Source organism: Haliaeetus albicilla, chromosome 16 (assembly GCF_947461875.1).
Source record: "Haliaeetus albicilla chromosome 16, bHalAlb1.1, whole genome shotgun sequence".
Classification (NCBI taxonomy): Eukaryota; Metazoa; Chordata; class Aves; order Accipitriformes; family Accipitridae; genus Haliaeetus; species Haliaeetus albicilla.
In genome coordinates this window covers 13,657,756-13,672,825 of record NC_091498.1, presented here as the reverse complement: position 1 = coordinate 13,672,825, position 15,070 = coordinate 13,657,756, and the positions used below count along the sequence as shown (strand labels likewise).

The 15,070-nt window shown below is 37.5% G+C and overlaps 1 protein-coding gene across 5 annotated transcripts in view; it reads left to right on the top strand.

The window, feature by feature from the left end:
- Nucleotides 1-15,070, top strand: part of CHID1 (chitinase domain containing 1) — a 136,738-nt gene that overhangs the window by 38,537 nt on the left and 83,131 nt on the right. For 4 of the 5 annotated variants that reach the window (XR_011328090.1, XM_069803573.1, XM_069803571.1 and 1 more), the window contains 2 exons: nt 9,803-9,904; nt 12,183-12,338. Coding sequence is in view for 4 of the 5 variants with exons in the window: in XM_069803573.1 (XP_069659674.1) it covers nt 9,803-9,904; nt 12,183-12,338 (258 nt within the window). In the remaining variant the exon portion in view is untranslated. The remainder of the gene's footprint in view (nt 1-9,802; nt 9,905-12,182; nt 12,339-15,070) is intronic. The other variant, XM_069803574.1, reaches the window with a different exon arrangement.

Below are 15,070 nucleotides of genomic sequence, written 5' to 3'. Positions count from 1 at the left end.
TTCAGTAAATCTGGATGCTTGTTAACGGCTCTAAACTACATCTGTTTTCCTCGTCAATGACTTCCCTGGTTTTGCTGCTGTTTGTTGGGCTGCCAGCTCAGTACAGCATGGCTCTGACTGCAGCCATGAAAGGTTCAATGCATTTTGTATGGATTCAGAAAGGACTTGAGAGGAACAAATCTATTCTTAGAAGTGGCTTTTTAAAGACTATGCCTTCCTATATAAAATTAATGCAGCCAAGGTCTGATTGCACTGATACGTGCTGAAGTAGGTGTGCACATCAGTTTTTTAATTCCCTCTAGGGAGAATTATTAAAATAATCTGTAGGTCAACTAATGATGGTCAAAGAGAAGAAAGAGTGGAATATATTCCTCACCATGTCTAGCGTTTGTAGCTCTACCAATTCTGAGCCAGCTGCTGTAGAGCAATTACAGCATAAGTTTCAGTGTGAAGTTGGAAAACTTTCAAAAAAAAAATAAAAAGAGCATTTTAATCTTTGCAAGGAGGAATTAAGCTTACATTTGGTGTGTTAGAGTTTTTAAATTAGGCTCATATGCTCCAGGGTACAAGCTTGTTTTGCATGATGTTCTGCTATTGGAGCATGGCTTGCCTGGGCATTAAGCCCTGGCATGAAAGCCACTAGAATAGTTTGGAAATTAGGAGAACCAAATGGTGACACAGTGGATGTTCATTTATGCATAGTCTTGCTTAAATGACTCCTCTGAAGAGGCTGAAGTAACATAATGGAAACAGCATTGACCGAGAGCAGTTAACATCCCCCAAAATGGAAACAGTAAATACAATGACAAGGATCAGAAGAAACTTTTTCTTCTTTGTATTCAGATTGTCTGTTGTTGTCAAACAGGTGAATTTCTTATGTTGGCTTAAGAGTTTCAGCTAAAAATTCTTAAGGTACTTGAAAAATGTAGTGTAAGTGGTGCAGACTGGTCTGCCAGCATGCCTCAGCTCTAAGGACAGCAGTTTTCAGGCTCATTTGTCCCTAGATGTCTGCTGGGATTTCATACTTTATTTTCAGGGCATATAATTTTTGGCATTTTTCTCCTTCTTGACTTCTGCTATGGTTTAAACCAGATGGGCCACAGGTAATTAGTTTGGCTTCATGAAAACTGTGTAGGCTACTCCATGACAAGAACAGATCCTGTGTTTCTCCCTATTTGGAGAGCAAGTGCTACAAAGGCAACAGCCGGGATGGGATATGTATATTAAGGAAGAGTGCCAGCCCTCAATGCTCTGCAAAAATTTCATTTGGTACATAAATACCATTTTGTTTCCTGATGAAAATACAGCAAGTTTTTCCTTGTCAGTCTGTTATCATTTACAGTCCCCTAGTGATATGAAGCACTCGTACTGTGTGAAGTAACCACTCCCAGCTCTTTTGTATTGTGAATCTGTAGCACTCAGTTAGAAATTTCTTGCTTGTCAAGCTGGCTAGGTTTTTGTTTTTTAAATGCCTATCCTAATCTGAGAATTTGGTAAAGAGATTCTTGCCATTAAGAAAACTTGAACATGGTCAGTAATGCTAATAAAATCAGTCAGGTTTGTGTTTTTAGGATGCACTTGGTGGAGATATTTTTTTATTTTAAATTGTGATCTCTTCTGTGGACAACTGACAGATAGCCCTTATGCTCTTTAAAGGCATATGAATTTTACCATTCCTATCATGAAATCAGTGCAGCAGCCAAAGACAGTGCACAAGTAGGGTTGCAGGTTTTTATTTCTGAATTTTAAGCTACTATCCTGAATAGTAGAGAATATTATTGGAAGGTGCATTATCCCAAGGCAAAATAAACTATAACAACATGACTTTTGGTAGAAGTTTATCCAAAAGATCTTAAAATCTACCAGTGAATGAATGTTATTACAGTGCTCCCAGACTACCTGCACCATTGAAAAGTTCTCCCTAATGTCTTGCCCAGGCTTGCCAAAGTAATTATCTTGGGACATTCAGGCTGTTCCAAATCATTAGAAATGAAATGCTAAATTGTCATGTTTCCATTAAAATTCCCCTTTTCTTCATTTGCTTATTCTTTCATAATTTTTATCTCTTGGGATGATGTTTCTCGGACTTATTAAACAGTAAGGTAGTCTTTCATATTACATGAGCAAAACGTGATTTCTAGATGTTAAGAAGATGGGAGTTGGGAGGGGAAGGAACCTCCTGCTTTTGTCTCTGCCATCATCTGTCTCAACATTTTTAGTGTGTGAAATTGGGGGAGTGTTCTAAGAGTAGAACCAGATGAAAAGCCATGACTGGAAGAGTGTATGTGGGCAGTGGTGATTGCACTGGTTTTATGGAGTTACCTTTCAGTTTGATTTTTATTTCTCTTTTTAGAGGAATAGGACTTTCATATAGATTGTCAAAAAAAAAAAAAAGGGAAGAAATTTATACTAGCTTGAAATTTTTGGTTTTGCAATGTACAGTCCATTTGTAATATTGATCTGGGTTTGTAGTCCATGAAATCGGATACTGTGTTTAAGCTCTGATTTAACTGAGATTTGGATCATATCATTGCATGCAATTCTTCAGTTCTTGCAACTTTTTGTCCTGAGAAAGGAAATAATGGAAAATAATGCTATATTACAAATGCCTGTGAACATATTTGAATATAAGCATGTGCATTTTCAGAAATGCTTAACGAGTAACATGCATCTCTGTAAAAGCCTTGATACGTTGTCTGCAAGGAGGTACTCACTGAAGGAGAGAGGTCAGAGGTGGAGATCATGCTGTGCTTTTTAAAATCTCCAATCAACTGCATGGAATTCAGCCCCTACTATGTATTACATCTGTTTTCATCTGTCTGAGAATCTCTCTTTTTTGGTTAATCATTCAGTATGGTCACATTCTTTTTTGACAGCAAGGATTAGATCTGTAATTACTGTTCATAGCTTTGAACAGTGGTATTGTGTCAAGGTCCTGTTGTTGACTTGCCTGCTTCATCCAATACTACTGCAGACAGACCTTAATTCTATTTTTAGCATGATTTCTGAGGTAACAAGGTGTCTGTAAGCTTTATCTCTTCCATTCTTCATCTTTCCGCAAAAGCTTTTTAGCATTTGACCAGTTTCAGACAAAATTGACATAGACACAGAGTTTTATTAGTCAGGTCCCTGTGACTTCATGAAAATAGGCAGCTGGACAGATGAAGGTGACCCACCTTTTTTCCCCAAGACCCAGCAGTGAAAGGGCATTGTAAATGGAACATCTATAAGACAACAGAGAATCTAGTTGCAAAACATTCATGGAAACCAGGATCCACATAGAACTGTTTTCTAAATATTGATAGTGGAGAATTACTTCAGTGAGCTGTCATCCTTACAAAGTTCTGGAGAACCAGAAAAGAAATAGAGTAGTTACAAAACTGCCAAGAGGATTTTTCCTGAAAAGAAAATGGTTTCAGATTTAACTTTATGCATTTCACTCCTTCACAATGCCAATAATTGTGTAGTGAACAGGGTAGAGATTTTAGCTCTTTCCCCTATTTGCTGTAGAACAGACTGGATGCAGGAAGAAATGGTGAATTTTTAGTCAGTGATTGTGCATTAGCTGAATACAGTGGTCTGTGTGCATAAAATGCAATAGCATTATACTTTAGTGCAGCTAACTGCAAGGAGCTATGGAAACCAATAATATTTGATGGTGAAGAAAGATGGGAAGATTTGCAAACAGTTGCTTTACAGAGAAAAGAGAATTATACACAACAAGAAAATTAAGTTATTACTGAGAAGATGACTTCTGAAATATATACAGGAAACAGAAAACTAGTCAGTTTTCCATTATGAAGGACTATTCAAAGACGTCAGGATACTGAAAACTTCTCTTTTATAAGTGAGGGAGAAGGTGAGGTAACCAAACAAGAATGCAGTTCAAACTTGCAGGGAATAGCAGTCAGTTACAAGTCCTTTTTCTTTTTCGCATTTCATTTTGAGAGTAATCATAGTGAGACAAGTAGTAATTGAGAATGTAGATTCATTTGAAACTAAATGAAAGTGACTTGCATGGTTGAAGTATTTTTTCCAGTCTTTCAATATGAAAGACTACAAAGTCAAAACCTTATAGAAATACTTACCAGTAAAGCACTAATGGGAATTTTGATACACATGACCATATGCTATTTGGAAGATTCAGGTAATAGACATTCTAGGCTATGAAACAAACTCCCCTGTGGTTATTTTAGACATGAAAGGATAGAATGGTAAAAAGGGACTGTGAAATTCTAAGCTGTGTATACAGAAATACCAAGGAAAATGGGTGATTCTTCTAAGACTGTGACGTCCCTATAATAGTTTCTGTATATATATATATATATATATATCAGCGTGCCATCAAAAAATACTGAGAAATTGTTGCAAATATGTGCAAATAAGACCTATGCTCTCAGGAGAATAGTTGTTCCTGTCTTGCTGTGTTGTCTAGCAGAAATTTGGTTCAGGAGCCTACAAATGGAAACAGCAAATCTCTCAACAAAGTAAGGAGCTTCTTAGGTCAAAAGTGACATAGCTAAGAATGGGAAGAAATTAATACTGGGCCTTGTAAACAAGGTTTCAGCAGCAAAGTCAGTATTTTACCCAAGAAAATGCATCTGTTAAAAGCATGTGGTGGAAGCTTTATCACCTCTCAAGGAAATGGACTAGTCTAAAGCAAAAGTGTTGATGTGTCTCAGGGACAGCTATTGTTCTCTGTACAAGAAAAAGATTGTGTCACTTATTAGAAATATTCCTGTATCTTAAACATTATGCTCAAAAAGTAGAGTGCTTTTTCTCTCAGTAACTCAGTGGTTCCCTACAAAGGGACAGGAAAGATGGAAAATTTTCCATTGGAAGGGACTTAAAACGATCATCTAGTCCAACTGCTGGTCACTTCAGGGTTGACCAAAAGTTAAAGCATGTTGTTAAGGGTATTGTCAGTGTTTAGGAGGCATTTGGACAGGCTTGGGGGATCAACCACATCTCCAGGAAGCCTGTTCCCGCATTCGACCACCCTCTCAGTAAAGAAATGCTTCCTAATGCCCAGTGTAAACCTCCCCTGCCACAGCTTTGAACCATTCCTATCACTGCATACTACGGAGAAGAGCTCAGCACCTCCCTCTCCACTTCCCCTCCTCAGGAAGCTGCAGAGAGCAATGAGGTCACCCCTCAGCCTCCTTTTCTCCAAACTAGACAAACAACAAATCCTGAGCCACTTCTCATAGGACATGCCTTCCAGCCCTTTCACCAGCTTTGTTGCCCTCCTCTGGACACATTCAAGGACCTTCGCATCCTTCTTAAATTGTGGGGCCCAGAACTGCACACGGTATTCAAGGTGAGGCTGCTCCAGCGCTGAGTACAGCGGTATGATCACCTCTTTTGACCAGCTGGTTATACTGTGTTTGATTCACCCCAGGATGCGGTTTGCCCTCTTGGCTGCCAGGGCGCCCTGCTGACTCATATTGAGCCTACGGTCAACCAGCACAAGCACCTGGGATAATGTCCTATACACACCATGATGGACATTATATCCAGGCCTCAGCTGAAACGAATGATTTGTTGTACATGTAGTATCAGAGCTGTGTTTTTACTGCAGTTAAAGTGCCATAAATTTCATCTCTGTGGTGAATTTCTCCTCATGGAGTAACTTTTACAGTCCATATAGATGCAAATTTTGCGAAGATTAGATGGCTGTTTCTAAACCTGATTATTTGGGGATTTTGCTAGTACATAGTAAGTTTCAGAGTTAACTATGTTGAACAGTGATATAAGAATCATGTAAGAACACTAGTGCATTTAAGCGGAATGTTAAGGAAACTGAATGACATTTGCTTAAGGTATTGAGTTAGAAAAATACAAATGCAAATATCATATGAAGTGTCTGGCTCTTAGAACAGCAATAAAAAGGATTTAGTATAAGCTAACATAAAAAGAGTACCCTTTTCTGCTTAAATTTACTTCTTGAATCCAAATTGTTTCGTATTTATAGTGCATGTTGCATAATTTCAGTATATTTTTAGGCCAATAGGAGCAGGTTTCTTTAAACAGCAGATTTCTCTTGTGTTAAGAAATATTAGTTGATCAGCTTAAATAAGTTTTAAATAGAATGAATGGCTTAGACTTGTAATGTTGTGTGATTTAGTATGCTATTCACTTACTTAGCATGAGTAGCTAGATTTGCTGAAGCCTTGGGCTGCAAGCTGCAAACTTTCGCACAGATTTGCTGAACTTGTACCAAATTTGTATCTATTCAAGCAAGACAAGGCCTTCGGAGCCAGCACAAAACAGAAGATGAGGAGGGCACAACTGTCAACAGCAGCTGCAACTAGACAAGATAACAGCTTGCCTGGAGGCAGTGAAGGAATCCAATAAGGAGTCAGAAGATCTCAGGCCAGAATTGCTATTGGACCAAAGGGGGCGAGAGGCACATGGAGATCACGTGAAGGATGGATGCATAGTCTGTAAGGGTATAATTGCTCAGGGATTTCTTTGTTCAGGGTCCTCTCCCTGGAAGCACCCAGCTTGAGCTGATCCTGCTGCTATACCACTCTATTAAATTACTTATTTTTATGAGATTCAGTACCTGAGACTCTGCTTTGGGAAATCTAGGGTTCGAACTGGAGAGTGACTAACACCGGACACCTGGACCAAACTGCTCTTCTTTAACACTTGTATTCAGTGTTCAACTTCCCTCTTAACAAGTATATTTGTTAGACTCCAAATGAGATGTAATTTTTGAACTGTGTCATTTGGTGAACTCAAAGCAAATGAAGCAGTTCAGAAGTTGGGGTTAATTCCATGCAAAGAGACTTTTCAGATATATTAAATAATTTGCTTTTCCTATTATTCATGTTCATACACCTGACTTCTGCTCCTTCACATTTGTAATGTTGATAGTGAGCAGATAAAATCATCAAGGTTTTAGTCATCTGACAGTTTAATAACAAGCTGTCTTTAGTATGTATATTGTACAGTGCTGATAAATGATGATGAAGTTTCTGCCACTTCACTGAATATTTTGGAAACAGTATTCAAGGCTTAGAAGAATGACAGGCTTTTGGCTTAGACTTGGAAACTTCTATTCTCATGAACTTTGCATATTTTGTGCCAAGTCTCTTGACTTTCTCTGTGCTGGTTTTCTCAATGATGTAGTTAGTGGAACATACCTGCCTTTGAGTTAAGTTTACGATTAAATATCAGAATGATTGGAAAACCTCAAATGAGAAGCATAATAGCTGTTGAAAAAGATTTAGTTTTTATCCTTGAGGGCCAGTTTTCTTGACTCAGAACAATTCTGAAGGCATGAGTCAAATAGTCTTGGTTTTGCTCCAGTGGACAGTTTTCTGAAGTGCATGACTAGAGCAGAATTGACTGGTGGTGCCGATTGAGCTGGTGAGTGTTGCTTACTTCCCGTGAAGAGTAGTGGTGATGGACAAAGTGTATTTATTGCTGCTGGGTTTGTTCCAAGTTCAAAATTTATGACCTTGCTCCTTGCTTCTCAGATGGCATTCCTCTGTAGTGGAAGTAGTTCAGTTACAAGCTTGCTTTGGAGAAAATGATGACAATATCCATTTTAACCTTTTTTTTTTTTTTTAATATTCCTTGACAGTTTATATGAAAAATGGATGTAGAGGGCAAGTTACATATTCAAATTTCATTAAAGTACTACCCAGCATAATCTATAAAGCAATCCAACTTGCCCTAATATCTAATACACATTATAATTACTTTTTATGCTTTTCCCTTCATGAGTAATCACAATCAATTTACTGAAAATGTGTTTTGCTGGAGTTTGCGTTGGGGAATTGCTTTGCCTACAGACATCCAGGTTGCCGTGACATTGTTTCAAAGATGTCTTTCATTTTCTTTATTCTTGTAGAACAACTGTAGTTTGCAATTCCAATAAATAACAAGCAGACAACTATCCAAAAAACTGAGGTCCACCAATAGGTTCCAGAAGTGAAGATTTGTTTTAATTTGTTAAAACCCTGGAAGGAAAGGAATGGGATTTCTCCTTAATATGAAAACTGTATCACTGATTCTGAAAACTTGAAAATTCCAGAACACTGCTATGCTTCATACAGATTACAGCCACATAATCCAGTGTATGTTTGGTCAGGTTCATTGACCTGACTTGCAAATATCATTCGTGCTTTGCTCTCTTATAATATTACAGGCATGTTAAATGATTTAATCTGCCCCACTTAGTAACCTGTATTCCGTTAACCTCTTTCCTAATGTGGTGGAACAGACAGTGTCCTTGTAAACTGATAAATGAACACTGTTATGCTCTGATGATCCACTCGGCACATATTGTTGGATGGAGAAGTTGTAGACTGATCCAAAAGTGATAAGGGTCAAAATAAGTGATTTTTCAGTTTATTACTTGCATCTGTCACTGAGCATCTTTTTGTTTTTTACATTTAAGATGAACGTGAGTGGTTTTAATGTGTACCTTGTTTCGACAGGGGCTGTCTACTAATTTCTAGATCAAGTAGCGGTTTCTGATATTATAGGGAAGGTCTGGATTCTTCAGTCTCTCTCCTCTACTCTCTGGAGGAATCATGTACAATCCTTGTACATGCCTCTCGAGTGGCAGAGTCACACCACAGAGTTTGTAGCTGTTAAACCACCTTTTTTTTCTTTTTCTTTTTATTTTATAATGTTCCCCTATGCACCCTGGTCTTCCAGGCTGTTTAGAACAATATGCTACTTCTCTACCTGCCTGTCTCATCTTAACATGCTTCAGAGCCCGGTGGCTGAGGACATGGTTCTCCTGGCAGCAGCTTCTCCTTTTTAGTTCAGTCCCATCTTTGCAATGTGTTTAAGGCTGCCTTATATTCCCTGCTCTGCTATGTGTGCTGCTAGTTTGAAGTTATGAATTCTCTTCTAAATAGATTCAATGTTTTCAGGCAACTTGTGTGCATTGTTTCTGAGTTGAATGGTTGAAGGAAGTCAGTAGTCTCTATGAGTCCAAAACTATCAAAAATATACCACCTCACCCAAAAAGCTAAGGCAGATATTAACCCAGTTAATAAGCAAAAAAAAGGGAGAGGTAAGAATTGTGTTCCATATTTCATACAACGATATGCAGAAGGCATAACTAGACTTTTATCTAGAGAAGGTCATAGAATCCATTTTCCCCTCTACCAAAGAAGAAAGAAATGGGTGTGTGTTTGTCGAAAGAAAAGAGGTTTGTATAGTCTTTTGCTAAAAGCAGGCAGTTGTATTTGCCTTCTGCTTTTTAGGACTTCTTTGGAAGGGAATGAAAAGAAACTAAAGTGTTTTTCACCAGTGAGAGAAAATTTCTTAAGTACAAGCTGAAATTATCTTTTTTTTTGAGATTAATAAAAAAAATACCTTTGGTTTATGGGTTTTTTTTTTATCAACAGCTGCACCCATCCATTTATTTAAGTATGGCTGAGATAACTTAGTTTTATAAGTATCAAAACCAGTTTGACAGGCCAAGTAATTAAAGGTTTTGTAAAAGCCTTTGGAGTTCAGTTGATTGCTACCTAAGGCAATTTGATTAGTCCACAGCCATTGTAATCACTATTGTAACCATGCTGGAAATGCTTATTTGGTAAGTATGCTGTGAAGTCTGATTCTTCCCAGTGGCATCATAAGTAGCATTGAACAGGGTTTTTTTCTTAGACATTTATTATAAGAATGGCACTGAAATGTCTCTTTTTGCCACCTCAGAATGAAAGATTTTTCTTACCTGATCAAATGGTATGAAACCCGAAGGAAAGAATAAGGCAGGTTATTGTAGCAATTTATCTCTTCCTCTTGTTTTTGTTTTGCTTTGTTTTAAAAGGACTAACCAGCCAGGAATGTTCACAAAGAAAGAATTTGATCGGTTGGCCTCAGCAATAGACAGCTTCAGTCTCATGACATATGACTATTCAACACCACAACGGTAAGACTCCATCTAACATTCGAAGAAGATTGCTGAAGGAACTGATTCCCAGTTAAGTCACTATTAAATCCACAATATGTGTTCATTTTTTTTAGTTACATGCATAGTGTGTTTTAACTGTATCAGATACTAAAGTTTTGGATTAGTAATTAGGATAGGTGATTTTTGAACAAGCCAGTAACTCAGGACATTGTTTAACAGAAATATATATTTGGCACCCAGATATTGTGAAGAGAAAGAATTATCCTTTTACTAGTTCCATGTCACTTATTCTTTTCCAGGCCAGGTTCTTTTGTTTTTAGTTATTTAGCACAGTTCTTCAGGATAGGTACACAGATAACCTAGTATATGTCATTGTTGAAAAAAAATTAGCTTTAAAGCACAATTGACAACTCATTTGCTTCATCCTGTGGCAGCACTGCTAATGTGGACATGCTTGAATATTTTTTTCCATTTTTCTTGTACATGAATATTCATTTTCAGGAACTTAATGTTTTTAACTGTGTGAAAGTGGAACAGCAATGTAGTTGAAAGGTCCTTAAACTCTACAGAGACTGTTTATGTTAGTATTTTCCAAAAGCTTGGTTCATTTTGCCTCCAAATTGAAGGTAAGGATATGCTTTTGGAATTCCTAGGAGATTCTGTATATCTTGCTTCAAGCTGGCTGTCCAGAGTTAGTATTTGTGGTAAACCGGCAGATTTAGAAATGGCATCATTTTTGTGTTTATTACATCACTAAAACCTTTGTCACCTGTAGTATATTAGCATTTTGATAATGTCTAGACAGGTTTAACAGAAAGGAATTTTTGTCTCCTCTGAAAAGAATTTATATACCTCCTTCCTATCTCTCACTAAACCTGTGTCTATATCTTCAAGCCTAGCGACCTAGGGGAGAACAAACATAGGCAGTAAAGTGTACTGAAGTTAGAACAGGTTTTTTTTACTCTCCTGCTGGAATATGCAGTGTAGACATAGCCAGTTTAGCTTTCCTCTAGGCAAATCTGATATCTATGAGGATGAAGTGCTAAGGGCTTTTGTACAGGCTATAAAAACCATTTGGAACCCTGAATGCATTTTGAAATGCTGTGCTGTAGGCTGCATCTTTCCTGTGTGGCGAAGCTGCACTATGCTTTATGGCATGTTAAAATCACAGGTTCTGTGATGGTACAGTCACATCTTTATGCTTCCACTGGTGCTTTAAGTTACTTAGACCTGACTTAGAGCTGCTAATCTTTTTTACTTGAAAGGAGGAGGGAAGCATTCTTCGGTTCACACCCGTTGTATTTGAAATAAATGTAGTTTCTGAGGTGTAATGCTTTTTAGTCTGAGAAAGGATTTGATAAAAAGAATTCAAATATTTTTTGCTTGAATTTGCTTTGGTTGGTCTGAGTATATGAAATACAGGATAATACATATGTTTTCTCACAATTTTTTTGCCTTTAAATATGCACATAATTTCCAGCAACATTCCTATACTCTGTTAGCACATTGAGTTTTAATAGCACAGATATCCCAAAGGCTTTGAGGCAGATAATTAGTAGGGAGTAGATGATGTTGATATTTGTAAGACTAGAATATGCATTTCCTTTTATCATGTTAGTGAGTGCCTTTTATCACGTTAGAGTTTGCAATTAAGCCTGCTCTCCTCTCTGATGAGAAAGCAATGGAATGAGCATGATATCCTGATGCTATATGTATGATAATTCAATTACTCTGTGTGTTAAGGCTCTACTCTTTTTCTTAATGTAGCTTTTTGTTAGGTAATTGCCTATTTGGGATTTTATCCATAAATAAGTGTTAAACAATCATTGAAACCTGTCTTGCTTACCAGTCACTGATTTTGTAGTTCTTTCTGTAAGTAAATGGTGGATTTTGTCCCAGTATGTTGTGCCATTTTACAGTAAAAAAAATTGAGGGTGGTATTAGAAAACTACTGAAGTCATACAGAGTTTTGAATTATTGTGTGGGCAATGTGCCAGGCCCAGTGACAGAGAAAATGTGCTAGGTAGAAACCTTTTCTTACCCACCGTAAGAAGTTTTGTGTTCCTTCACCTTAGAAATTAATCACAAAGTCAAGAGTGGGACAAATGCATTTTGTGCATCAGTACTTCAAGCCACCGAAGAATGTGCATTTAACCTTCATAGGATTGTAGGTTAACCTTCACTGATTTTTGTGTGCCATGGTTTGCTCTTTACAATTGCACTAGTCAAAAAGAGAAGACTAAGAACGAATGTATACTTTTTCTGACCACCTGTTTGATTTTTGCTAACTTGACAGACCTGGTCCGAATTCCCCTCTTCCCTGGGTACGAGCCTGTGTTCAAGTACTGGATCCTGATTCAAAATGGAGGAATAAAATACTTCTAGGCCTGAATTTCTATGGCATGGACTATTCTGCTTTGGGAGCCTCTGGGGAGCCAATCCTTGGTAGTAGGTAAGACTTCTCTGGATAGTACTTATGTATGATATATTCTCACAAAACTCAGAAATTCACAAGTATTCTTGTTTAGAAATATGGATGTGTTAGTAACATAGAAATGGCAAAAGTGATAAATCTGCACATGAAATAGTAGCTCACCAGTTAGAGTAGGACCTGTAACTTCTCTTCCCTGTACAGAAGTGCAGATAGATGGCACAGTTATCCTGTCAGAACTCCTATGGAAAAATGATTTGTGTAGTTTTTACTTGTTCCTCTATCCATGCTTGTACATGCAGTTTGCGATCTTTGTGTTAAAATGTTCTGCAGTATTCACTTAGGCTCTGTATCATTTTGGGGGTTCATGCAGTTGACCTAAAGATTGTTTCTCTCAGTTCCTGAAGTTGTTACCTGTTACTTTGCAATTTGATGTTGGTTTCAATATGCCACCAAGTTTCTTTTGAGTAAAAAAAGCTGCAATAAGCTCACCTGGAGACAAAAACCAATAATAAGATAAAAGGAAGTATTCCAAAGCCAGCCTGAAACTTTATATTGATTCTCAGAGGAAAATGGTTGGTTTAGTTTTGGGTAGTAACCACCTATAATAACAGTGAGCTTTGTAGAAACACAGTCAGGGTATAGTACATCAAGCCAGAAGAAAAAGCAAGAAAAATGGTGTGAATTTGGCAGGAAAATCAGGTTTGTTCAGAAGTTTGTTATTAATTTGTAGAATAGAACCAAACCAAGTGGAAACAAACCTAAAGCACAAGAGGTGACTGTTCTCACTTTCGCAGGTTACTAAGTTCATTACACCAGGATATTTCAATATAGTAAGTATTTCAATGCCTAACAAGCAATCTCTGTCTGAGGTGGATTATGTAAGGTAAGGGCCTGAATTTTTTATGTCCATGCCTTCAGTTACAGAAACAGTTTGTCATCATTGCACTTGCCTCTGCTGTCTTCCTGCTTCAGCTTGGCTGTTTGCAGGCGTATAATACTGTAGGCACAGTTTTCTCCCAGTGCTGAATTGTGCCTGAATCTGGCTGAATAACAGAAAATGACTAACAGGTGAGGAAAATAAAGCCATTGTCTACAGTGAAAGGTATATAGTGAGTATATCAGAATGGCTTCTGTAAAGTTAGTTGTAGTGGTTAGGCAGGAAAAATACTCAATATTCAAAGCATTGTTGATTTACAAGCCTATTTATACAAGCTCAGCACAATTAATGTAGCTTCACTGTAATATTTACAGTTCCCTTTGCAGGTAGCAGTATACCACTATCTAGCAGAATGAAAAGATCTTGCTTTTTTTCTGAAATGCAACTTCTGGAATGAAGTTTTCACTTGAAAACATACCACACACTAGGATGGCATCTTCTTTTACTTTTCATAGATTCTTCTGGACTATATTATAGTATTAGTTCATGTTGCTTTTAATTAACGGCAAAAATGTCCTAGCCAAGAGTTATGTATGGTTAATCTAACTTGTACCGAAAGAGGCTATGTTTACCTGTATGTAGAGCACTGGTGCACAGTATGGGACAGTATGTTTTAATACAGAGAATGGTCCTGTTAACGTATTCCTCACTGGCAGACCACAATATTGTAATTTTTCAGGTATCTACCAGAAGCAAGGTTCTGGACAAAGTCTTTAAGAGACTTTGAGTTTATACATAAAGCACATTAATTTTCACTTTGTTGCTTTACCTATTTAACATTGGTCAATGGTTAACTTTATTTTTCCAGAAATATATTTTTAAGCATGCACAGTTATGTATTAGTCTTTGCTGTATATGTCATGTAGTAATGTAATTGTAAAATACGTTCAAGGTAAACCAGCTTCATCACAGGCCAGCCTTCTGACATAAAACAGAAAAAAGATTATTAGTGTAAAATAGGCTTTCTGCCACTTAATTGGTAACAGGCTGTTTGTAAGGAAGTCCAAGTTTCTAGCATCTGTGGGTCTTTGAAAACTATCACTATCACATCCAATTGAATCCCAGAATGGGCACAGCTTGTTCAGAGATGCTCTCCCCGCCCTCCCTACAGAAAAGCTTCCCTTTTATTCCATTATTAATGCTCTGGCTACATCAGGTTTTATCATTCTCTGATAAGACACATGGCTGAGGCTGATCCTATTCCTTCTCATTTTTGTATCTGCTTCATACTACATAAACAGGCTGCTCAGAAGCTGTGTCCAGGGTAGAAGTGGATGGCTTGATTATTCATTTTTCTCACCTTGGCTCCTTTGTTAATTTGAGCTTTCAGTTTCTTGGTGACTGTAATCCAGTGTTAGTCATAACCTGGAAAAAGTGTTGAAGGATGGAGTCGTGGCTCCTTTAAAGCACCATCCATATGTTGTAGTGATAGTGATGTTAAGCTGAAGTACTGGTATTAAAATCAATTCAAAATCTTTTCAGGTAAGTGCAGTATGGTGGGTATCAACTTTTTTGTTCTAGATTTTTCTTCAGATTTTTGCATCTGAAACTTATTGTATTTACAGGTCTCCAACATGCCAGTGTTCCCTGGCACACTGTAAGGTGCACACTGTCTTGTTGAAGCATATTCATTGGAATCTGATCATCTTTGATAAGAGAGCTGGAGAATTGGCAAATATGCAGTAGCAAACTGTATATTCTCAAGTTGTTTGATGTAAATGTAGTATGCTCTTAAATTGATTATTAGTATAGCTTATATGTAGGATTGCATGCAGAATGCAGAAACCTTTGCTGGTCTCATGTTTGTGTTTTT